A 24,578-nucleotide genomic window follows, 5' to 3' on the forward strand; every position below is an offset into this window, starting at 1 on the left:
GGAAGAAACCTCAGGAAGAGCCACAGAGGAGGGATCCCTCTTCCAGGACTGACAGACGTGCAATAGATGTCACGTGTACAGAAAGGAGCAATAAGTTATCTTAACAGAAAGCCTGATACTAATATATGAGAGTCTATTTCTGTTCAATGTTGAGACGCCAAGACAGTATATATGTGTAGTTATTGTATATATGTCATACATACATCTGTTGCGTGTGACAAAACCAATTCAGTAGACAAGAAAAGATCTTTATCCTGATCTCATAATTACAAGATCTTTTCTCGTAATTACAAGATTTTTTTTATTTTTTATTTTTTTAATCCAGTGAATGCAATGCGCTTCCGTAGAGACTAGTTATCCTTAGATTAGATGGCATATTCATTGACGATGAATAGTTTTAAATGTCTTTTTTTGTTTTAATACACAGACTTATGTCACTTTATTTTTAGCTATGAACGTGTCCCTTCTAAACTACCGTGGAACCATTGAGCGCTGGGGCTCATGTATCGACACGGACATGTTTCTCCGACACACTCGTCTACAGACGCGACGTTCAAAATGGTAAATTGTGTCATGGAAATTTCTAGTGTATTATTAACATCGTTGACATAACATAACAGTTTAAAAAGCTATTTACTAATACGGACATGCCTGTTCGGAGCCAGCTCCGAAACGTCCTGTTGTAACAACAACAACAACAACAACTAGCTAGTTTGTTTTAACAGTCTGGATAATAAGCTAAGTTAAGCTAGGGAGGAAACGGTGATGAATGGCCATTCACGAGACTCTTAAAAAGTACCGTTTGATGATTATAATGTCTCTTAATATTTTGACAGGCTGTTACCCTTCACACGGATCTAGGAGACATTAAAATTGAGCTGTTTTGTGAGCGCACACCGAAAGCATGTGAGGTGAGTAACGTTACACTACAGTGAACTAGGTAACGTAACGTCGACGTTACACGGCCCAGTTCTTCCGGGGCTGGTTTCCAAACTAGAATTAATTTAAGTTGATTGTATTAGCATGAATTTTGTAGTTGTTTTCTAATCTTGAGTGGCACCCTCTGTGATAATAAAGCTACTGTTGTTTTAAAAAAACAAACAAAAAAAAAAACCTTAAATGTAGATGTTCTCATACTTGTTCAACATTTCGAGAAGTATCATAACATATTTTTTACTTCTACAGAACTTCCTCGCGCTGTGTGCCAGCGGTTTCTACAACGGCTGCAACTTCCATCGAAACATTAAAGGTTTCATGGTTCAAACTGGGGATCCGACAGGTGCGAGAACGTCGCTTCCCCTGCTGCATCTTTCATACTGTGATGTCACAACTCACATTCTCACTCCCTGTTGTGTTTTTCTTCGCACAATGTAGGCACAGGTAAAGGAGGAACGAGTATATGGGGCCGCAAATTTGAAGACGAGTACAGCGAACACCTCAAGGTGAGTACCGGCTTGAGTCTGGGCCTGTTCGCCTACATTAGGAGGAAGTTTCACCACATAATATCGTGACGGATCAGGATCTAACACTGTAACTTTCGTGTCCTGCTTTCTTGTTATTTCAGCATAATGTGCGAGGAGTCGTCTCGATGGCGAACAATGGCCCCAACACAAACGGCTCCCAATTTTTCCTAACGTATGCCAAACAGCCCCATCTGGACATGAAGTACACAGTGTTTGGAAAGTAAGCAACCTGTAAAATCAATAAATGGTTGTTGTGTGAGATGGACATGATGATAGCATGGCAGCTGACACGTCGCTCTCTTCAACATGTAGGATTATCGACGGCCTGGAAACACTGGATGAACTGGAGAAACTGCCCGTCAATGAAAAGACGTTCAGACCGCTGACCGAAACCCGAATAAAGGATGTGACGATCCACGCCAACCCTTTCGCTGGATAGCCGACTTCCTCTTCAAATATGCGTATAGACCTTTGACACAGATGTGGACTCTCTGGACAACATTTTACATTGCCAAAGTTAAAATGGATAACTTGTTTGATTCTAGAAATCAGAGACATCAACAATTAGGGCACTAATTCTGAAACTAAAATGCTGAGTTATTTATACCAGCATTTCAAAATAGGTAACACTCAGAATCTAAATGTCTTTTGTCACCTTCATCACGTCGCATATGATTGTGCATTTTCAGAAAAACTGTTCGATGTGACTTAGTCTTTGTAATGATGAGGTACAGGTCATTCAAAACCAGTTCATCTTAATTCAGTCCCAAAACCAACACCTGGCTTTTTACAGCAATGTTATTCAGATTCTCATCTCTTCTGTCTTGATGGTCTGTGTAAATAATTGCGGGTTTTTGCTTCTTTTTTTTTTTTTCCAAATAAATTTTTTTGTATCTATGTGTTTTACATGCTCTTCAACATTTCCTACATGCAAAAATACATATTGCGTATTTATATTCATATGTGTGCTTCAAAAGATCAGAGGCACAAGTTCTGCTTTGAGGTGTAGAGGAAGGAGTGGTGCTGTAGTCCTGTATGAACTACAAATCAGTACCTATCGCGTCAAATTGCGTCATCACTGGTGGACGAAGCACACGCTCTAGCACAAACACCGCTGAAATCATGGCATCGGGCGACGCGTTTAAAGTAAGTTAACTTTCTGTCACATGATGTCACGTTGCTTCCTTGTATTTTTCAGCGCTGTGTTACTTTTACAGATTGAACATAACTAAAGTAATCTCAATTAAAAATCGGTCAATTCGTTGATGCCATGGTGAGGCATGAGTTGAACAGCTGATAGACGTGTGTGTGTGTGTGTGTGTGTGTGCGCGCGCGCGCATTTAGGTGTCTTCCCTGAAGGGCAAAGTGGCTCTGATAACGGGGGCCAGCTCGGGCATCGGGGCAGGTACGAGCGTCCTGTTCGCCAAGCTCGGAGCTCTGCTGGCTCTGAATGGCCGCGACGTGGAAAACCTCAGCAAGATATCCAAACAGTGCACCGACTGTGGAGCTGCAGAGGTAACTCTCACACTGAGGGACACTGTGTGGTTCACACAACTGGAGTAGAGACATGCCGACACTGAAAATACCGTCTGACGAGCATGCACTTTAAATCTGAAGTTTTTTGAATGGGGTTTGGCGTGACGGTATCCAGTTGCAAAGTTGAAAGTATAAATGTTGCCGAAGAGCAGCCCTGGTGCATTGTGGGAGGATGAGCAAAAAGCTTATGCAATGTGAATGTAAACAGATGTAGGTACATGTAGGTGATAGGTAGTGACAGAGTGGGGTTTAAAGACCAGTTCTGTGTGTTTAAGTTCATATGACCTGTCAGAACCTAATGAAACACCGGATGTGTTTTAGCCTTTGCTTGTTCCTGGAGACCTCACCGATGAGGAGACGGTGAAGAAGACAGTGGAGCAAACTATCGCCCACTTCGGCCGGCTGGACGTCCTGGTCAACAGCGCTGGGGTCCTGGCCATGGGCAGCATCGAGGCGACAGACTTGGCTCAGTACGACAAGGTCATGAACATCAATGTCAGGTAGGGTCTCACCTGATAGGATGACGTCATAGAGACGTGTTGGTGCTGAGCGTTCAGTAGTGGCAGTGTCCCATGGCTGTGTTCATTTTCCAGGTCTGTGTACCACCTGACTCAACTCTGCGTGCCCCACCTGATCAAGACCAAAGGCTCCATCGTCAACGTGTCCAGTGTCAACGGACAGAGATCAGTGGGTATCAATGATCATCTGGCCAAAACATTTTCCGCCACACGTCTTCACAAGAATTGTGCCTCACAGTTGTCGTCTCTCTGTAGTTCCCCGGTGTGCTGGCGTACTGCATGTCCAAGTCCGCCATCGATCAGTTCACACGTTGTATTGCACTTGGTGAGTGTGACGTCTTTTTCCTCCGCGTACTGAACGTTCATGATGTAAAATAACTTGACTTCTGTTTCAGAACTGGCGTGTAAGCAAGTCAGAGTGAACTCGGTCTGGTGAGTGTTGCATATATAATTCATTGAGGTAAAATGCACGATGAATTTGCAGTTTAAAGAGTGGATGTCAGTTGTTTCTGTTGGACCTGCATTTTTGATGCACAATATATTTGTATCCGTGCTCCTGCTGCGTTTCTTCAGCCCTGGTGTGATCATCACCGATGTCCACAAGAGAGCAGGACTAGATGAGGATCAGTATGCCCAGGTAAAATATCACGTCAACACTTTATAGCGTCATAAAACTCTTTTTTTCCTTAAGAGGTTCTGTTGGACATGTTCACGCCTGCCGTGTCCTGATATCGAATAGTAAACCAATTGTTTGCTATGCTGACTGGCACTGACACTGTTTACTTGTAGTAAATAGTGTCAGTGCCAATCAGCATCTTTTATGCAAAATATCCGTCAGGCTCATTCTGTAAGTCTTTATCCACCACCAGTTTCTTGCAAAGTGTAAGCAGACCCATGCCCTCGGTCGACCAGGGGAGGTGGAGGAAGTGGCCCACAGCATCGCCTTCCTGGCGTCCGACGCTGCTAGCTTCATTACCGGAGTCAACCTGCCCATCGACGGGGGCCGCCATGCCATGTGCCCAAGATGAGAGCACGCAAAAGATACGGCCATCTGCTGATATACTGATTTCAACTTCTGTCTGCCTGTTTGTTTTGTAATAAATACGACTACAGGTGAATAACTACTAAAACTAATGGAGGTGTTACTTCATGGATAAACATGTTTCTCCATGTTTTACAGGATTCAACAGTACTAGTTGTAAGGTGAATGGAAGTAAGCTAAAAAAAAAAAAGCAGTGCAGGCAGTTTAAATGCATTTATTTTCTCACTTTGCTTGAAGTTTTCTTTGATGAGGAAAAAAAAATGAAAGCTGCTTATCAACAAAGGTTTCAGACATTTATTGAACTACCTGTTGAGTCGCTAGACTTCATTCACGCAGCATGAAACGTCTGTACAGACCAAACACTGTGAGCTCATGTACCATTTGTGGTTTAGTATTGTGTATTGTAAGAAATCCTCTGAGTTTTTTAGATTGGCGGGACCAACCTTCATTGCTGCCCCTTTTTGAGTGAACAGTTACAGAGAAGAAGTAAAAAGGATGGAGATGTCCAAAAAATACAGTTGATTTTCCAATTAAAGACAAACAGACTGAAGAATCTTTAAAGCTCCAAATGGGAAAAAAGAAAGTGATCAAACATGACTGATGCCTGGTTTTGTACTTGAAAGCTTGTCAGAATTTAAATACAATTTAAATAGAATCCACTGTAGATAATAAAGGTTGCACAATTACATTTACAGTTTGAGAGATAAAAAAAAAAAAATCATTAATTTATAGTTTCAGACTCAGTGTCAGATAGTACCAAGAGTATTGAAACGCTAAACTACTAGCTTGAAAATATAATTTAATGGATTTGGCCTGCTGTATATTTTTACAATCTTCCCTTTTTTTTTTTTCACAAGGACATAGCTTTGCTGAGAGCTGACAAGACGTTATCATTCGCGTGTCAACTGTGGCAGCACCAGGTGTCACCTCGCTGTCATCTCAGATCCTATCAGGTAACGTCTTGCTTGCTGCTAGACAAGAGGTGCGGTACGAGGTAGCATATTGACACACTTTTCTCAGTCCACACTGTTGAAAGCGTCGATCCACGCTGGCATGGACCGTACCACACAGCAGTTGTTTGTGTGAAGACATCTGTAATAAACGTGGGTTCTCTCAGCACTGGACACTGATCAGAGGCTCAAAAAGACTTACCTGGAGATAGTACGCCTGTGTGTCTGAGGCACACCGTATACCTGAATGAGTGATATGATGTTGATACTGTATATGCCTAAAGGCTGTGAAACAATAACTATTGCACTTTATATTACAATATACAGTACATATACATGTATAAATAATACTTAAACATTAAAATAGGAATTATTGCATTTGCAGATGTAACTGCTCCATGTTTCTGTACAGACCTCTTGAAAAAGAAAATAAAAAAAACAAAAAACTAACTTTTAGTTATCAGACCGTGAAGAAAATATGATACAGCATGGTCCGAGAGATGACAGAAGTAGACGTTCATATTACTTTCTTTCCAAAGCGGCCTTCAGGTCTTGTGTCACACAAACAAGTCTCTGAAAAAAGAAGCTTATTGTTTTCCATAGGCTGATTAGTGCTAGACGTCTCTGCATTTTCAACGGGCCTTCTCACTCTGGTGCCCCCTCCTGTTTCTGCAGTCCAAGCATATTTTGTGGCGGGAAAATTGAGGGCCAGGGTCTGTCGATCTGGAAACCACAGAAGCATTAGTCTCCCTCCCGTCCGCACTCCTCCATGCAGTCACTCCTTCGAGGAGTATTCCCAGCCCCTCCGCAGGGTCCTATAGGAAGCACACGGGTCCAACCTCAAGGTGATAGCGTGCACCGGGTTCTGTGGTTGGTAGGTTGTACACATCCACAATGGGGAGTAAGTTTGGGTCCTGGGTCTGGAAGATAAAGTGGGTCTGATGCCAGCGGCCATCTTTGATCTGAAAGTGAGGGTTAAATGATGTCACATGAATTGAGGATGTGGAGGAGGCGGAAATATTACAGTCAGGTGTCTCAAAACCTGGACTAATGAAACCAAACCTATCTGCATGGCTAGATACAAGAGGGAAGTGAGAATTTGAGTTTGTGTGTTTGTCTAATTAGGGAGCTAGCACAAGGAGGTGATTAGCTTAGCTTAGCATAAATACTAATAAGTAATAAATACTAATAGCAGATAACACAGCTAGCCTAGTTCACTCCCAGGTTTAATAATCCGCCTACTGACGCATGATTAACATCTTTGTTGAATTAGTGCATAAACAGAAAAGTAAAAACAACATTGTGGTTTTACATGGACTTATATGCAAGACTGCACAAAGTCTTTGTGCCTGGCCAAGAAACAAGTCACTGCACATTACTCCAAGGCTTGAGCGGGTTCGTAGCTCAAACAAGTCTCTTGGCATAGATAATGTGCTTTCGCTGATTCGACAGAGTGATAATCAGTCGACCTGTAGTGCACAGTATATAAGCCCATATGTGTATTTAGCTTTACCTGTGTTTTAAGTAACATTTAATGTTGCTACTTTAGGACTTTCGCTCAAATATGCTCAAAATCTTCGCTCATATGGACAACTTTCACTTTTACCAAAGTAAACTTTTAATACACTATCTTTCACTGAAGTCTGACCTGGGAATACCTCAAATCATCTCATCTAACTCAGTAAGATTTTCAAAGATTGCTACTTTGAATCCAGGCCAGAGAAGTAGCAGTTCATACCCAGCAGTCGTCCCTGGGTATGAGTGGCTCCAGGAGGTCACCTGCCTGAATCTTCTCCCCCGTCCAGGCTTTGAAGCTCACAGCCCTGTATGAAGGCTGCAGGGACGGCCCTGCTGCCCACACAGGTGTGTTGAGGCAGTGTACGGTGATGTGCTGCACCGCCTCGGTGCTCAATAGGTGGATGAAGTTCATCTGGATGCGACCCACTCCTATCTCCAGCTATAAAGTGGATTATAAAGTACATTTATGATGAATTGATATTGAGCAGATGAAGAATTAGTGTTTCTAAAATAATCGTTACTTTCAGAAAATTACGATCATGTCAATGACCGCTGGCTCATAAACATCGGCAACTATTAGTCTTTGTAATAGAGAAGCTTAAGCACAATCAATCTGGGAGCTGATAACAGACTCCAGTTCTGTTATATATTAGAACGAGTTACATCTGGATCACATGTTGTGCACATATTGTATGACTGTCTGCCCCCATGCTTCAGTTACAGTTAATCCGGGCAATGAGTCCGTCTGTATTTGTGTTAGTTTTTTGTGGTGCTATTTTGTTGAAATATTTCATGGCTGAAGTAAAAAAAAAGAAACGTGAAGAAAAATTGAAGATTCAAGAGGTTTGCTTGCCAAGCGAATGTGCCTTTGATGATGCTAGCAGGACTAAAGGGAAAGCCTCAAGATTCACGGTGACAATTATCTATTGAAAAAGAGCTAAGGTTTACAGTTTTGAGCCAGAAAATGAACAGCTCTGCACCTTCATTTATCACATCAACAATATTTAACCCTTAGCTTTTCCACTTCCTACGAAAGACAACACAAAACATTTCCCCAGATGCACACATGTAATCTGGAATTTGCTATTCATCTACTGCCCACACAATCAGCCCCCAAAGTGATCTTGACTGCTCAGTGATAAGAGTTAACAGCTCACTAGGCATTTTGTCTGTTTGTTGTAGCAAATTGCTTAAAATAGAAGTGATCTGAACCTTGGATACGGTGATAGGTTTCAGGCAAGTCTGTCCTCCACTGGTGAAGTTGCACGTCACCTCAATAGTGTCAGCAGCACAGCCGAGGTTTGGGTCGATCCAGTAAGTGCCTGACAAAAAGCAGCGGCAGGAAAAAGAAGTGTCAAAGAAAGCTGTTTTGTCAAATCAGACATTTCAGCCAGACTGTCCTCACTATTATTTATAAGTTATCGGACCAGATTTCTGTGTCCAGACATCACCGACCTATCTGCATTGGTTGCCATGGTAACAATGTAGGTATCACTAACTTGTGCTGGTGATGCGGCTTTCCAACACATCCAAATCCATCATCTCAAGCAATTTCTATGTTCTTGTCCTCCAAGCTGCTCTGCTAGTAGCAGAACAAAAAAGCCTTTGTTCACAAAGTGACCAAGCAGTTATATTGTCTCCTCACCATCGTACATCCTCTGTTCACAGTTGTAGAGGTCTCGGCAGATTCGTGCAGGGTTGTCGCGGGTTCCCAGCGGGTTCTTGAGGCTCTGGATCAGAGTGCTGAGATGCTGCAAGGTCTTGAGGATCTCTGTGCCCTGGTCCAACATGGGCATGTCCATCCTCTGATAATTAGACATAAATAATGACATCCGATTAGATCAAATAACTTTTTTTCATCGACTTTAACTGTGGCTCTAACTTATTCTTCAAGACTGACAATAATAATGACCATTAGGCTCACATCAATCAACAGTAATTCCTTGCAGCAAGCATAATTTCCCACAAAACTAACCTCTGGCCTTAGTGCAGCATGGGAATCGGTAATGACTTGAAAGGCAGCACCAAGAGCCTCATTTGTCTACAAAGAAAGAGAGCAAGACAATGAGGCAACCACAACCACCATTTTTATTTTTCACTTTGTACAATAACACATCATCATTCCTGAAATCCTGAATTGACAATGAAAGCAAACATACTCACAAGTGAGAGGGCAGGTGTGGTGAGACCCTGAAAAACAAAGAAAGAAAACTGAATTATACTGACACACTTTGGTTGTTCTATCTCGTGAGCACTTTTGTAGCATTGTGTATTCGTGTTCAGGAACCACTTCTATAAATCCTAATCTCTCTATTCTCGGTGGTGGGTTCTGCCATCCTCACCCAATATGCAGATATGCAAAGAAACAATCATGAGTGCACAGGAAATGAGGCATAAACGCACAGGAAATGAGGCATGTCAAATGCAGAAAAGAAGAGCCGCCGGCAAACAGCTATTTGAGTGAGATCACAATGGAAAACAAGCACGGCTATAACTAGTTTGATTATTCTTAGAATTACACACTTGATTTGCTCACACTTTAGCTTGGGTATAGAGGCACACATTGCCTTTTCTTTTTTTCTCTGATTATCTTCCACATTTTTGTACTTTAAATGCAACTTTGGGATCTGAATTACGAGACACACTCAGTGTGACCTCCTCAGGTGTCATCAGATTCACCAGGAGGCCATTTTCAGGATTAATACCAACCGGAAGAAACTGCCAAAGGTGTAACATATGTAATCTTGCTTGTGTTTAATGCAGATCATCTTATTCTAATAATAAGGATTGGCAGATTCATTGATCAAGTAATCATATTTGGATCCTAGTTCAGCAATATAACTTGCGTCTAAAGGCAGTTTGATTGATTTTTCATTAACTTTTTTAAATGCATACAAAAGTAAAGCCGAAACAAGTGAAACTTTTCAGGTGGAAAAGTGACGTTTCATCACTTCTGTGTCTGTGTTGCTATTTCCCATCATACATTTTGACACTCATGAAGACACAGAGGAGTCAAAACACTAGTCTGTCACTGCAGAAGACTGCAAATCAATAAGTGTTCTCCAGTCTCTCCTTGACCTCAGACGTGCCAAATTCATCTGCGCATTTCTGTAAAACTCCTTTCATCTAAACATACATCTGATGGAGATTTTTTTCCTCAATATAAGACACTCAAATCGACAATGAAATACATAAAATGCACAAAATGAAAAACTTACTGGTGGTCCAGGTGGTCCATGGGGGCCAGGAGAGCCCTGAAAAAGTGCACCAATGCATTAGCTTTCAAATTATTTAGAACTTGGCCTTTATGGTGGATGACAAAGTAGTTTGTTCATTTCCTCTGGTATAGTGCAGTGCACAGAATAATTAAGCTACAGAACTGAATGAATACTCACCCTTGGTCCTTGTAGCCCCTGTTTGAGATGAAAGAATAAGAAATCAATATTCATAAGCAGACAATCCAACAATAGGAGAACGAGTATAAGAGCAGACCAGATATTATTCTATCAGGTGCAGTGTAACAACGTATTTGTGCTGCCAATTCAATAGAGTCTTTATCTGCTGTACATTGGCTTACCCTCCTGCTTCTTTGCAAGCCTACACCCAGAAATCTTATTTCTACACAGCAAATCCTATTCCCAAGCAGCAAACCCACACATTAGTGTTGGGGTTTTAAGGGTGAATTGTGAATTATGCCTGTGTATGAGCACTCAACAACCCTCTTAAAAAAGCTTGAGATGAGCATGCAGCCAACATTTATCACCCTGACAGGAATTCCACAGCAGCTAAGTGTCACTGTGAGTGTAACAACAAACAGCGGAGCACAATAGGAAATGAAAAGTGCTAAGGGCAAAGGAGGCTGAGTGGTGTGCTGTCTCCATACTAAGTATCCCATTCTATGCTCACAGTACAGACAGAAAAAGGATTCATCAAAACAGCGCCACGCACCGTCTCCCCACGACTTCCTTTGTCACCCTGGGGTCCCTGATGGAGAGAAAGAAGACAGAGGATCATTCCATCACTGCCGAAAGCAGCGAGAAGTCACATAAAGCTTGGCAGATAGGATGAGATATGAGGTACATACAGGATGACCGCTGGGGCCGATGATGCCAACGGGGCCCAAAGCTCCCTCCATACCCTGGAAAGCAGAGGCGTGTTAGCGACTGGGGACGTACAGTATATGATGGAGCATCTGATGGAGCACTGCTTATTTTTCATTGGAAGTGTGCAGTTTATGAGAGATCAGTGCACTTGCATTGGCTGAAAGTGTGCACAGAGTTACCAAACTACCATTAATTTTAATCTTACCATCAAACCTCGCGGTCCTTTTGGTCCCTGTATCCCTGCTGGGCCAACGTCTCCTGGGGGTCCCTGGGGAGACACAAATGTTTATTCTTTATCAAAGTGGATACAGTATGGTGAGTTTAAAGGATAAACTAGCACGGAGTAATCAATGACCTTTGTTGACCTCTATTGGTGACAAGTATATGCAGAATTATAAACAGAGCATTTCTCTGCAGTTAGCTACTGGCAACCACCACATTAAATGCTTCAACACCTAAAAGTTCTTAAGCTACAGTAACTCTAATGACTACTAGGTGCTGGCACTAAAACCATAAATCTCCGGTTTTCTCAGACTACATGCTTATTACTGTCTGTACTTCACGTGACAGCGTGCCATTTTCGCAGTTCATGTACAGAATTTTTTTTTTTTGGCCTGTTAAGAAAAAAAAGAGAAAGCACTTTCCTCTATTATTTGAGCTGTTCCTATTGTACACCATTTGTAATTGGCGTATTCAAATTGCATGAATTTTAGGAAGAAGGGTCGGCTCACACAAAGTCGAAGTGGGCTAACTGAGAATACAGACAGAAAAAGTCTGTGTCCTGAAACAAAGAGCATGTGGAACTGGGACACTGTTTCAGACTGTATGAGAAACAACTTTTCAGCATGATCATTGAAAGACTATATATATATATATATATATATATATATATATATATATATATATATATATATATATATATATATATATATATATATATATATATATATATATATATATATATATATAAATTATATTACTCATCATCTTCTGTCAAATGTCAAAAAATAAATAAATCTGTCACTGGTTATTGGCGTCACACAAACATCGCTCGGCTTAATGTGTGTCTGTGGTGGATTTATGTTAAAGTCTCAGCCTGATGGTCTCAAGGGGCGATTGCCACCAACGTATCCCACCACACCTCCACCCAGGGACCCCTGTTCTGAAAGACCTCTCATCTATATCCAAGATATCCCCCTCAGAGGCTGGTTGGTGTCATGGAGGATTTAATATGGTGAAAGGTTCCTAAATCACCCAAAACAGTTCTATTTGTATGATCAGGATGTAAAACTGTTTGCCAGTAAATGTTCTGGCTATGTCTATTATAATAGCCCCATAACTTAATGACTGCTAGCATCATAAATATAACAATTCTGAGGAAGTGGAAAAGGTTTATCAGGAACTCAGACAAGCAGCTTAATCTTTCCTCTTGTTTGGAATAAGGTCAATACTGTCGGCAAGATATTATAGACATTAAACATCGCTCCAATTGTTTCAGAGCCTATACTTCTACACTTTTATCTGACGACTACTCTAAATATCCTTCCTCATTTAGTTTGAACAAATAGTATAAATGATACTGAACCCGAACACAAAGCTCATCTGCTCCACACTCCTGTTGAACTCCCACAGTAGGAAAATATCCAACATCACTCTCAGGGTTTTAAATTAAAGAGTGAGACTCCAGTAAAGCCTGTTCGGTTTCTTCAGCTGGCAATAATCTATCGAGCAGCAGTGCTAGAAGTAAAGAAGACTTATGTTGTAGCAGATGTCATCCTGGGGCATGTTACTGTAATACTTAACAGCTTTCATACCAATTTTTACTCGAGACAATATAATGTAATGCACCTCCAGAGAATTTTAGACATTCAATATTCATAAATGTACATCAACCAAAAGGTGAGTTAAACCCCAACGTTACTTTTAAGGTCATCTAACTGTCTCCCAGCCTTATCATATGTCTAGTCTGACAGAAAAGAACTCCATTCAGCATGGAAAAATAAAACTTTATGGGTCATCATTTTGGTTGTAACTGGAGCTTCTTGAGATCACGTACCTTCGGTCCAAACAGACCAAACATCCCTGAAAATCCTTGTTCACCAGTATCCCCCTGATAAACACAGAGAAGTGAAGGTATCATTACATGAACAAGCAAAGTATATGTCAAGGAAAACAACTTTATGTTATTTGACAAATCAGTGCTCACTGGTTGGCCTTTGGGTCCGGGGTCTCCTTGTTTTCCTGGCAATCCCATTCCGCCAACTGAGCCTTTTTTTCCTTGTGCACCAGTTTGGCCGGGAAGACCCCTCTCACCCTGAAGAACACACAAGACGACAGTGAAGGGAAGCTGCTAGTACAGCAACAAACTTGTGATCCCTCACAGGCTTCCCATCAACAGACACTGCTATTTTAATTAAACTGTCCAATTTAATAAAAAAAAATAAAAATAATCATCAAATCAAAATTAAACTTTATTGACTAGCCACGGGCATCATGATATAAGTTTCCACAGGTAAATTAAATAAGGCCTCTGTGTTTCTCACCATTATGTGAATATAAATACGATGTCATATTGGCGAGGCCATTAAGACTGTGCCAAATCATTAATATTTGTAACAGTAACTACCCAACAGTATGAAGTCTTTTGAGAAATGCTGTTAAAGATTTTGTGCAGAGCTTTGCCTTTGAGATCAGAACACACTCCAAATACAAAGGCAGCATTATGGTGCCAAGTGAGGCAACAATGGCAGATTAAGGCTGAGTTGGCAATTTCCATTTGATATTGGCAATAAAATTCCCTGCATTATAAGAGGGTGGTGCCATAACTTAACATCAGGGTTCCTTGTGAATATGATGCAAAACTTTGGACTCTTTGCTCAAGCAGCTGAATTCAAGATAAACAATGTCCATCCATCATTTTCACCTTTGGTCCGAAGGAGCCTTGACTTCCTGGAAGCCCGGTCACACCAGTGTTGCCCTGTTGCCCAGGTCTGCCAATTAAACCCTCTCCTCCATCCTCTCCTTGCTCCCCCTAAGCACAGGATATAGCTGGTGAATAATATGAATTACTGTTTTTCTTTTCCCTCATTCTAAATATCTACCGCAATCAGTGTCCTCACCTTGACCCCTTTAGTTCCATCTTTGCCAGGCAGTCCATCCATGCCAGGTGGGCCCTCCAGTCCCTCCCTGCCCACAACCCCCCGTGGGCCAGGAGGACCCTCTGGACCCTTAGAAAATACAATCAGTAATGTTTACATCATAGCTTACATTGGCTTTAAATAGTAACATGTAGTTGGACTGTGAGTTATGGAAGACAAGAAATGTATCCAACTCACTGGTGGTCCTTTGGTCCCAGATGTGCCTCTCAGCCCTGATTTTCCTCCCTGACCCTGAACAGAAAGAGTCATGTTCCACAGTTCTGACATGCTAGTGTGATGGAAGATGCAATCCAATAATAATGCATGAAGTGATTGGGTTTCTCATACCAAAAAAAATATGCCACTATTATTTATGTCCTTACTTGATCACCTTTGGATCCTTTCGGTCCTGGTTGTCCCTTTGGCCCAGGATCTCCCTAAAATGATCATTACTGTTTGAATTGAATTACACTGATTGTGTTTGGGCACTCTGACACAGTATCTATATATAAACAGTATATTTCTGAGTTTCACATTTGAGAGACATGAATACTTACAGGAAGCCCTGGGGCACCAGCTTCACCTCTCTTTCCATCAAAACCTATTTGACCCTGGAAAACATTTTCAGCTTTTCAATGTACAAAACATCACTTAAACCTGTTCAATACTTTATCTGAGAACATAAGCAAGCAACATGTCATTTGTTTTCTTTATTTCACTTACAAGATGTCCAGGGTCACCTGGCTCTCCTCTGTCTCCTCGGTCTCCAGGAGGACCCTGGTTCAGATGGAAACAAATTAGTAGAACAGTCCATCTTACCGCTAACTAACAAAACAGAAAAAAATGGTACATGCAAGGAACTCACTCTGTCACCTTGAGGACCTGTAGGACCGTCTGCCTTGCTGTCATCTCCCTGTTCACCCTAAACAAGCAACATAGGCATCAGGCAACCACAATCACTGGAATTTCCCCCTGAACGCAGTAGTCTGTACAAAATCAATGCATGCTTGGTTTGAAATAATTTAACAACGGAAACACATTGCCCACTCTCCTCATATGAATGGCAAGTCATTATATGCACTATTACCCACAATAATCCCACTTCACATAAATGGAGCCTGTGTCTGTGCAAGGGGCTTTATGGGATTCATTAAACAATAACCAAAGATGTGTGTAGGAATTTAATAGTCATGTGTTGTGCATGTGTCACATGAAATACATAAATGAAGAGCCCAACTGGACATCTAAAAGTAGGATAATAATTAGTGATGGCCACAGGCCAAGCATGACTGACACTTATATTGATGAAAAGCAACATATTGCAGCAATAGTGCTTTCAACATAAGTCTGACAGACATCTGCAGTCAACAGATTCTGTGGCATGCTTTAGTCTCTCAATTGAATATCATACATTTTGCATTGACCCGTGTGATAACATGAAACTGATTTAATTAGCAAGCAATTGCAGCCATTATAACGTGGACACTGGCAAAGAGAAAATAACAGATATACTCATCCAGATGGCTCCTGTCCAGGGACTAAAAAAATGCAAATTAGCACCTCACTAAACTCTGGTGTAGTGTGTTCTATTGTGTGCTGCGCTTGTCACAATAAACACAAATTATGGTGCTAATGTCTCCAAAATCATGGGCAGAAGAGTCCAGGTGCCTGGCTAATTATATACATTTGACAGCACTGAGTTAATTGGATGTACAGTTCGTATCGTTGATCAAATTAGGGATGACTTTAGGAATACTGCAAGGACAACAAGTCAGACAGAGGGAGCACTAATTAGGAAAACAACTGAAGCTCCAATGCATCAAAAACACTGACCGTGCACTCAAAGACAATGAGCTGCATGACAGTTTTACATTATTAAGTAATGTGACCATTACAGGTCACCAGACCTCATTAAACACAATAAAAGTACAGAAAGCAATTTGTGACGGAAGTGTGCAAATGTACCTTTTCACCTTTTGGCCCTGGAGGACCCAGGGGGCCCTGCGGTCCCATGTGACCCTATGAAAAGACAACAGAGTATGTTGTTATGTATTATGTGCATATATAATTATAGACAAGTAATATTGCTATAACTATTTACATCTCTTCCGACAAGAAACATAAAGTGTCAAATATCGATTGAAAACAAAAAGGTTCTCCATCACAACAATCTTATAACTAACAACATATTGTGTCCTCGTTTGGTCTGTTAGATAGAGGAGAAGTGCGTTTAGCTAGCTGCTTGTAGATATGGCTTGCTAGAAAACAACACCCCACTCTCTTTTTGCAATCAATTTTTTATTTTCTTATTTGTTTTCTTTTGTTTTTTAACATTTGCCTCCATAACACCTAAAGTTGTTTTGGTGTCTACTTTCTGCCCCCTGGTGGTCAGCTATAAGTAAAATATACATTTATATAAATTTAAAAAATGGTTTTATCTCTATCCACTATTGATATCCCGTGTTTATCCCTTTAAATATCAATTAAACAATAAATCACAGTTAACACAGTGGAGGAAGAGATCAGTGACTTGTCCTGCACTCCCTAAAAGATTTAAATCAGACAAAGATACTCAAGGGGTTTGTGACGCATCTGAGTACGATTAAGTAAGCATCTACTGACAAGTCAAAATTGTCTTTCAGCAGTTCGGTGTGAGGACATAAATTGCTAGGCCTTTCTTGGTAAAAAACATGTAGAAATTATGTAATTCCATGCAATATATTAAACTAAAAACAGAGAAAAGGCTACCTTAATACCAGTTCCTTTGATTGACACTATATTTCAAATTGACAGCAGATTAAAGTCATCTGTAAGGTTTTGGTACTGAACAGTACATCTCACAATTTTATAACATCCTACAATGTAATGTGTAACTCCACCAATTATAATGAATGAATTGGTAAATTGACTTTTTTATGAACACATTTTATGAACATTTCTTTTCCAGTCTACTGGCCATTCAAAGTGCTTTACAGCACTTGTAACATTCAAACACTGATGGCAGAGACTGCCATGCAAGGTGCTGGCCTGCTCATCAGGAGCAATTTGGGGTTTCTGAGCCACCGCCAAGAAGAGCTTACCTCGTAACCGGATAAGCCTGGATCTCCTTGTTGGCCCATTCTCCCCGGAGCACCCTAGGGGAATGTATATATTTAGTCCACATCCGCCAACCACAGAGCAAGTCCTTCAAGCCATCTGTGGATGTCTTACCACTGGCCCGGTGGTTCCTCTCGCTCCCTTCTGCCCGACAAACCCTATCTCTCCCTGCTCTCCAGTTGGCCCAGTCTCACCCAGGTGACCTTGGTGACCCTTGCTCCCCTGGAGAGAGGCCGCAAGTGAGCAGGTATGCAAACTTCAGTGAATAGTTGTGCTGGTAGTTGGACATTCCAAACATTTAATGCAAACATTTAAGCACTTCCAGTGTTAGGCTTCTGGAGGTTACTGAACTTATTGTTTACAACTTCATCAGAGAACTATGTAAGCTGTTACACAAGAGAGCAAATTGGCAGACATTCAAGAGTGAAAAGTTTTTTTTAGCTACAAGTATGTGAATTGACAAACCTTTTCTCCTTGCTTTCCTCTTTCACCAATTTTGCCAGGTTTACCCTCCGGACCCTAGTAAAAGAAAAATCGAACCGAGTTTTAAGTGAACAAAAAGAGCTGTCTCTTCATGGGAATTGAGTGACACTTGGAATTGGCTGCGGAGACACTTACCCTTACACCCACCAGTCCAGGAGGCCCTGGAGGTCCTTCCTTTCCTTTCAGACCAATTTCACCCCTGTCTCCTGTAGTGCCTTCCGGACCAGCATCCCCTTTATCACCCTGAGAAGAGTCAAATAAGTCTAATGTAAAAGGTGATTATTCAATTGAGTTTGAATACACTGGGCTATTTTGGTGTTATCACGGGCAAAGTTAGGCAGTTTAAACACATTTGAAGTAAATATCTAGATTGGAAAAAATATTTATATGCAATAAAAATGTTAAAATAAAATAACTTGACCCAGAGCTTTGCATACTGCAAACCATGGGGCCAACAAGGCCTTCCAATCTAAGTAGGAGTGTGATTCTGGAACCATTTAAGGTTATCGATAAAATCTTAAATTGCATCATATATATTCCCACCCCACATACAGCTGGCTCTACATAAAAGTGTTGATGCAGCATTCTGATGTCACGTTGACTTAGCATTCTGTTAGCATCGTTTGTTGCCTGAAACAAAAGCAAAACAGGCTAATGGTCTGTCCAAGTGGAAATATGTCAATTAAAAAAAACAAGACTGGACTAAGTATGAAGCCCTGAGGAACACCATGGACAGAAGGCGCAGAAGAATGCTGAATCATATTCTTGTACCTTGTCCTCCTTCACAGCACTGTTATACTCTCCACTCCCAACATGTCCACCTCACCACACCAACAAACCTGAAGTTTGATCTTCTGTTTACAATTGTTATGAGTTTTGAAGTCAGAGTCTGAGTTCTCAATAGCCTCTAGTGTTTTTAGTTCACCTTCTTCCCACCGTGTTTCTTTACGCTTAATGTTGCCTCCCTGCTCAACATATCAATTTAGATACAAATAAGGCTCCTCTCGATAGCAACTAATACTACAGATACACAGTGATACAGAAAGTCACTTGATTTTTGCCTGGAAAGAATTACGTTTTTAATTCGCTACAGGCGCCTGGAAGGAGTTAGTCAATAGTTTTTAGAATCCTCCAATTATTTGCTAAAATTAGATTTTGTAAAATTCAACAAATAAAACAACAACGAGCCATGACCATGCACTGATTTTCATTCCCCTAACAGCTAACAGCAACAGCTGCAAATCCCTCTTGAGCTGCCGTTTTCCATCCTGGAGCTTCACTGTGGCCAAGAAAAGCTCAAAGTAGTTTACTCTCCTGACTAACAGAAAATGTCCTGTACACAGCACAGACCCAAACACTCTCTTAGGTTGACTCTATTATAATCCTTAGTGTTCTCAGCACTCACAATTTACCACCTTCCCTAAGCCAACAGTTGTTTGTGGGTCTGTCAGCCATACTTCCAGCAGTTTGGCTCTGCTGAATCGGCAGGCTTTTTTTTTTTCCCCGATCACAATATTTGCCAGACTAAAGAGCTCTTAAAATAGCACGACTATCTGTTTTCACTGAGCGTCAACACGATGCAGCTCCAACTGTACAAAGGCCAATATCTCACAAAAAATACGCTCCTTGCTGTAATTACAACATGCTGCCATAGTCAACAAGAGAGTTCAGTAAGTTCCCAGACATAAAGCTTCAGAAAATAATGAATCATTGTTTAAAGTTATTGACAGCAATTTGACCACTATTCACAGTCCTGAAAAACGTGATTCCATTTACTGTGGGCCTGTACAGTAAAACACACTTCATCTTTTCAAAGTGGCAAATAAATCAAATTCTAAATCACAGCATGTCTTTTATTTTCAACTTGCCTTGGCTCCATCAGGTCCACTTGTTCCAGCTTCCCCATCAATGCCTGGCTCACCCTGATAGAGAAATAATAAAAATAAGATGGTTGTGGTATGTTTTGTTGTTACAGTAGGACAGTAGTGACAGGAAGCAAAATCAGATGTGTAGCAAGCCAAAGACTGTATTTGAGTATTTAGAGAACACATTAGGCTTGTGACGTGTCCACTTTTGAGGATTTTTTAAATGTTTGTGAAAATAAATCAACTGCACTTAAACTCATAGAGACTTCAAAGAAAGAAAACATGTAACACTCACTCTCTGGCCAAGCAAACCCTGCTCCCCGATGTTGCCAAGAAGACCAGTGGCACCCTATCAGGAGAAAAAATGTGATGGTCGAGTCACCAGTAACGTGTTGTACCTCTTGATGAACAACCATTGCTTCCAGCTGAGTTTTTTAACCAATGCTAGCTACCTTCTTTGTAATGCTAAGTAACACGACACGTGGGCCCAAAATTATGACTATGCACATGGACATTTTGATTAAAGAAAGTAGTTTTGTTCAGAAAAAAATAAAAAACGAATTTGATTTAATTTTCAACATAATTGCAAAATAATCCTTTGCAGTTTCACTTCAGTACAATAACAGCCAACTGGAAAACTAAAGCAAGTTATTACTGATTGGCGGCCGTACGAATACAAGAGCAAAGGTGTGGAGGCACTAAAGTGGTTTAAATTTCACCAACCAGTTGTGCTATAGTCATTTACAGAATTTACTTAATTCTGCCAGTGCTTCCCTATGTCTCGATTATCCTACAAGCAGTTGTACTGGAGACCAAACAGCCAGTCGAAACTTTTTGGCTGGAATTGTGGTACACTTTAGCACCATTGTCTGGCTTCAAATGTGCATGCAGGAAAAACCTTGAGTGCACGGAGCATTGTGACACTTTTTGGTTGCTGAAATTAAAGTATTGACACATTTAAATAGATATGTTTTCTTTGTTTTCTTTTTGCTCAAATTTCCCATCTGACCTGGGCCAAATATAATTCCACATCTACAAGAGAGACATAAATATCAATAATCAATGAAAATGTCAACAGCATAGGATCATCTTCACCTTCTCTCCAGGTTCACCAGGTAGTCCTCTGTCCCCAGCCTTGCCTGGTGGCCCCTGTCGAAACCAATCATAGCCTTTAGTGTTGTGCTAAAGTAAAAGTCAGTTGGAGTTCTTACACAAGCTGTGTGATCAAACTCACCTTCAGCCCCATCTCCCCCAGTGGCCCAATCGTTCCTGGTGGCCCTGCTGGTCCCTGCGGAATAGCAGAGGCATAAAAAGCATAAAAAAGGTTAAGAGTGCCTTCTAATCTTGGACAAACACCTCTGAAAGTGACAGTAAAGGAGAAAAAATGTGAAAAGAAATAAGAACCAGGCACAAAGTGTGGATTTGTGGAGATAAGTTAATCTGCAGGGCTAAGGGACTTCAAAACACAGAGCTAAAGCTTCTGCAAGTGATGGAAACAGGCCAGCTGTTATAGAGACACATTCAGGCTACAATAAAGCCGCCTCTCCAGGAAAGAGATGGTGTAAATCAAATTGTCTCACTCTCTACTTCTCTACTTCTGAGACTTGGGCAGAATGAGAGAAAGAGGATTAGGTTGTTCAGGGCTTTTTGACCAGGATGAGGGTTTCTAGAGACACTGAATAAATGGTGTCAAAGTGGAAATTCAGAGTTTATATGCAGAAAAAAAGTGTGCACATTAGATGCTGAAGAGCCACAGGTTATTGCAGATAATAGGACACTATGGTTTCTAGCTGCTGTACATCTTTGTTAAGAGATTCTGTGACTGTTACATTTTACATAATCAAAACTACTATAATGAAAATGACACTTCACTGTAGGTCATTGATAATTGGGTTCATTTTTACATATGGCCCAGAACAAGGTCCTGTACACAGCGTTCATGTAGACATATAATAAACTTACTGGTTCTCCTGCTATTCCTTTGGCTCCTGGAGGTCCCGAGGGTCCTTGAATACCCTAAAAATATTACACCTGTTTACAACACACACACTTCTAATATTCATGCATGTGTTAAAATGCTACAACACCCACTAAAACAAAAGTGTGCCTCTCTGATCCGCCTCCCAAAATTAAGACTGAGTTAAAAGAGACCTCTGTTAGCCCCAGTCACTTACTGGAAATCCCTGAGGCCCAGCTTCGCCTGGCTCTCCAAACTTCCCCTGCAGCAAAATTACACAAAGGGAAATATAAGCCCTACACTCAAAGCACTCTGAGCAGTGAGTTTTAAATGGTGTTGTTTGTGGTTACACCTTATTTAACTTAATAAATAGGTGCAGTTAGCATGGATGAGGACATGTGGACAGCAGACAAAAGAACACAGGGATTATTAAATATATGCCTGCAAGTAACAATTATTTTTTACGATCTGTCAATTAATTTAATTGTCTCATCTTCAAATATTGTTGAAAATAGCAATTGTATTTTCAAATTGCTTTGTTCTTGTTCCATCACTACTCCATATCCCCAATGACATTCAATTTAGAGTGATAGAAAACAGAGAAAAGCAGCAAATCATATTTCAGGGACTGGAGCTGGAGCAACTAGAGTGAAGGTTTGGCCCTTGATGAATGAAATAAAACAAAGAACAGTGGTGGAAAGCCACTAAATAGATTTATTCAAGCACTGTATTTTGGTTTGGTTTTGAACACTTTAGTTTTGCATGTCCATTTGTGCAATTCAATACTTCTACCCTACTGTGTTTCTGTGAAAAATATTGCAGTGTTCACTCTACTACATTTGTTTGAAAGCTATAAGAGTCACTAGTTACTCTGAGGAACCAGATGGTATATAACACATTGTTGGTGATCAAACTACTGTGTACAGTGTATGAAGTAGGTAACATTCGCTCAGTGGCTTAGTAACAGTAAAGTGTTGCACTTGGCCTTAATGTTTTCAGTACATTTTACTGATAATACAGATGTAACATTTAGATCAGTATAAAGGACTTCAGCTTGCAGTTGACCTTTTTCACATGGTGATATTGTTACTTTAGCATAAGTCAATTATCTATATACTTCTTCTAGAACTATTAAGAGGGGAAAGATAATAAACCCCATTTTCCTTACCACCTCTCCGGGGAGACCCAATTTTCCTGGTGGACCATCAGGGCCCTGCAGAGAAAACATCCAACTCTGTTAACTCAGCTCCCTGAAACCCCTAGAGTCAAAATGTTCTCGACTGCCAAGCACTACCAGCACCATCAATATTTTAAGACTCTTTGATTTAGGGTTCTGTTGTTAAGACTTCTAGTCAAGAAAGACTGTCCTCTAAAGATTCTTTAGATGTTAAATATAGCTAATAATTGCAGTCCGCTCAACAAAGCCGCTTGTAAAAGTTCTCATGGTTTTTTTTCCTTAATTATAGAAACATTGTGTTTACCCTTGCTTTCCGCAGCACAGATTTGCTATGTGCAATTAGGAAATTGGAGGGCAGACATTTCTCCAAGGCAGTCTGGCATGTAAAGCAACATTATCAATAGAGAACCATAACCTTAAATAAAAACACTTTAGTTTTATTAACTGTTGTCAAATCTGACTTTCTTTGCTCACCTTTACTCCAGTGGACCCTTTCTCCCCCACTGGACCATCAGGACCCCTCAGACCCTACACAGAAATAAAACAATAAGAAATAAAAGTTGTCACTGATGAATAGCTTTGGAAAATGTGGCCTTTAACAGACCTGAGGCACATGTTGTTTGACATATTAAGTCAATGAATTAAGGCACTTAATCTTCATTTTTGTCATCCCTATTCAGCGGAGCCTGGGAGGCAGCTCTCTTGGTTTTATTTTGTACTGTGGTTTAGCCCACACCGAGTAGACATCATCAAAGATTGTGGCGATTTTGCAAATACTTGGCATCAGCAAAATAGCTCCAAAGCATGCCCAATCCACACTGTGTAGACTTTGTCCCCATCTTTCCATAATCACGCACACAGCGGTACTGCCTGCACACTGGTGTTATTGTAAAGAAGCCTTGGGAAAAGGTTACAAATCCTATCGCTGATTCATCCTTGCCACTAAAATTCAACCAAACTGTTCACTGATGTTAAATATTAAAAGGGGCTGACTGTGTATTATCTGCTTGGGTACATAACCGTAAAACTTCATATAAAAATGATCTAAATGGATCCAGAGCAGAATTACGTTTCTCATCATTAGTAGTGACCGAGTACAGAGGGTGTCTGGATCCTATTGGTTTTCAAGTAACTGTTATTATTCTGCAGCTTAACACATTTTTGAAGGACTTAATACATTCAAAACCTAAAAAAACTGGAACCCCCATCAGAACATGCAAAAATTGCAATTTGACACCTTCAGATGACTCGAGAAAATTTGTTCATGTGAAGTTGCAAGGTTTCAAGCTATGCATTTCTGTCCAAACACACAGGCGATGAGCCACTTAGGATCCTTTGAGGAAGTATTTGGCAGCTAGCAATGGTTTCTATTGGTGTGTTTTGGTGTGAAGACAAGAGAGAAACTCTTAGTACCAAAACCTGAACCCAAAAGAGAAGTTGGCCATTTTGAATTTACTTTTTTGTGATGAAAATTATACTTGTTGACTTGCTTTTCATTCATTGCCATTTAGGCCTGGCCATTTGCTGATGTTTTACAGAGCAGGCATTTACCATCCAATCCTCGCCTCCATAATTCTTTATTTATTTATTTATTTATTTTATTTTTTTTATATCCATTCAACCTGAACAAGCACATCAGCTAGAAGCTCACACATTTTCCCTGGCTTTTTCTTCAAGCACACCAATTTTAAAGCTTTTTACTTAAAACCCAAGACATAAAAAGATAGTAATGA

At 40.6% G+C, this 24,578-nt stretch overlaps 3 protein-coding genes across 7 annotated transcripts in view; 2 read left to right on the top strand and 1 right to left on the bottom strand.

The window, feature by feature from the left end:
• The first annotated feature begins 449 nt into the window (after window positions 1–449).
• Window positions 450–2,361, top strand: ppil3 (peptidylprolyl isomerase (cyclophilin)-like 3). The gene is made up of 6 exons (XM_037099256.1): window positions 450–561; window positions 837–911; window positions 1,186–1,279; window positions 1,375–1,442; window positions 1,565–1,683; window positions 1,776–2,361. Exons 1-6 carry the CDS (start codon window positions 502–504, stop codon window positions 1,900–1,902), a joined length of 543 nt encoding a protein of 180 aa, XP_036955151.1. The 5' UTR covers window positions 450–501; the 3' UTR covers window positions 1,903–2,361.
• A 90-nt stretch (window positions 2,362–2,451) lies between these two features.
• Window positions 2,452–4,651, top strand: zgc:101858 (uncharacterized protein LOC449555 homolog). Its single transcript, XM_037099254.1, has 8 exons — window positions 2,452–2,609; window positions 2,808–2,978; window positions 3,321–3,499; window positions 3,593–3,686; window positions 3,773–3,842; window positions 3,913–3,949; window positions 4,091–4,154; window positions 4,387–4,651. The coding sequence occupies exons 1-8, from the start codon at window positions 2,499–2,501 to the stop codon at window positions 4,543–4,545; spliced, it is 885 nt and encodes a 294-aa protein (XP_036955149.1). The 5' UTR covers window positions 2,452–2,498; the 3' UTR covers window positions 4,546–4,651.
• A 108-nt stretch (window positions 4,652–4,759) lies between these two features.
• The window catches only part of col27a1b (collagen, type XXVII, alpha 1b), a 69,607-nt gene continuing 49,788 nt past the window's right edge, over window positions 4,760–24,578 (bottom strand). For 4 of the 5 annotated variants that reach the window (XM_037099248.1, XM_037099251.1, XM_037099250.1 and 1 more), the window contains 33 exons: window positions 23,320–23,373; window positions 22,837–22,881; window positions 21,886–21,930; window positions 21,674–21,727; window positions 20,946–20,999; window positions 20,807–20,860; window positions 20,007–20,060; window positions 19,715–19,768; window positions 17,982–18,089; window positions 17,829–17,882; window positions 17,478–17,585; window positions 17,348–17,401; window positions 16,233–16,286; window positions 15,133–15,189; window positions 14,991–15,044; window positions 14,825–14,878; window positions 14,651–14,704; window positions 14,466–14,519; window positions 14,250–14,357; window positions 14,054–14,161; window positions 13,337–13,444; window positions 13,187–13,240; window positions 11,336–11,398; window positions 11,112–11,165; window positions 10,976–11,011; window positions 10,423–10,440; window positions 10,246–10,281; window positions 9,191–9,217; window positions 9,003–9,068; window positions 8,673–8,832; window positions 8,240–8,349; window positions 7,248–7,466; window positions 4,760–6,471 (listed from right to left, as the gene is read on the bottom strand). In XM_037099248.1, the coding sequence (XP_036955143.1) occupies window positions 6,325–6,471; window positions 7,248–7,466; window positions 8,240–8,349; window positions 8,673–8,832; window positions 9,003–9,068; window positions 9,191–9,217; window positions 10,246–10,281; window positions 10,423–10,440; window positions 10,976–11,011; window positions 11,112–11,165; window positions 11,336–11,398; window positions 13,187–13,240; window positions 13,337–13,444; window positions 14,054–14,161; window positions 14,250–14,357; window positions 14,466–14,519; window positions 14,651–14,704; window positions 14,825–14,878; window positions 14,991–15,044; window positions 15,133–15,189; window positions 16,233–16,286; window positions 17,348–17,401; window positions 17,478–17,585; window positions 17,829–17,882; window positions 17,982–18,089; window positions 19,715–19,768; window positions 20,007–20,060; window positions 20,807–20,860; window positions 20,946–20,999; window positions 21,674–21,727; window positions 21,886–21,930; window positions 22,837–22,881; window positions 23,320–23,373 (2,379 nt within the window). In that variant the 3' untranslated portion in view covers window positions 4,760–6,324. The remainder of the gene's footprint in view (window positions 6,472–7,247; window positions 7,467–8,239; window positions 8,350–8,672; window positions 8,833–9,002; window positions 9,069–9,190; window positions 9,218–10,245; window positions 10,282–10,422; window positions 10,441–10,975; window positions 11,012–11,111; window positions 11,166–11,335; window positions 11,399–13,186; window positions 13,241–13,336; window positions 13,445–14,053; window positions 14,162–14,249; window positions 14,358–14,465; window positions 14,520–14,650; window positions 14,705–14,824; window positions 14,879–14,990; window positions 15,045–15,132; window positions 15,190–16,232; window positions 16,287–17,347; window positions 17,402–17,477; window positions 17,586–17,828; window positions 17,883–17,981; window positions 18,090–19,714; window positions 19,769–20,006; window positions 20,061–20,806; window positions 20,861–20,945; window positions 21,000–21,673; window positions 21,728–21,885; window positions 21,931–22,836; window positions 22,882–23,319; window positions 23,374–24,578) is intronic. The other variant, XM_037099249.1, reaches the window with a different exon arrangement.

The sequence above is a fragment of the Acanthopagrus latus genome, chromosome 5 (assembly GCF_904848185.1).
Source record: "Acanthopagrus latus isolate v.2019 chromosome 5, fAcaLat1.1, whole genome shotgun sequence".
NCBI lineage: Eukaryota > Metazoa > Chordata > Actinopteri > Spariformes > Sparidae > Acanthopagrus > Acanthopagrus latus.

Excerpts from the sequence above, each read along its gene's own strand:
- ppil3 (XM_037099256.1), top strand. The coding sequence starts at position 502 with ATGTATCGACACGGACATGTTTCTCCGACACACTCGTCTACAGACGCG. Across the intron at positions 562-836 it reads CAGACGCGACGTTCAAAATG|GCTGTTACCCTTCACACGGA; the intron begins GTAAATTGTGTC and ends ATATTTTGACAG. Across the intron at positions 1,684-1,775 it reads AAGTACACAGTGTTTGGAAA|GATTATCGACGGCCTGGAAA; the intron begins GTAAGCAACCTG and ends TTCAACATGTAG.
- zgc:101858 (XM_037099254.1), top strand. The coding sequence starts at position 2,499 with ATGAACTACAAATCAGTACCTATCGCGTCAAATTGCGTCATCACTGGT. Across the intron at positions 3,950-4,090 it reads GTCAGAGTGAACTCGGTCTG|CCCTGGTGTGATCATCACCG; the intron begins GTGAGTGTTGCA and ends GCGTTTCTTCAG. Across the intron at positions 4,155-4,386 it reads ATGAGGATCAGTATGCCCAG|TTTCTTGCAAAGTGTAAGCA; the intron begins GTAAAATATCAC and ends ATCCACCACCAG.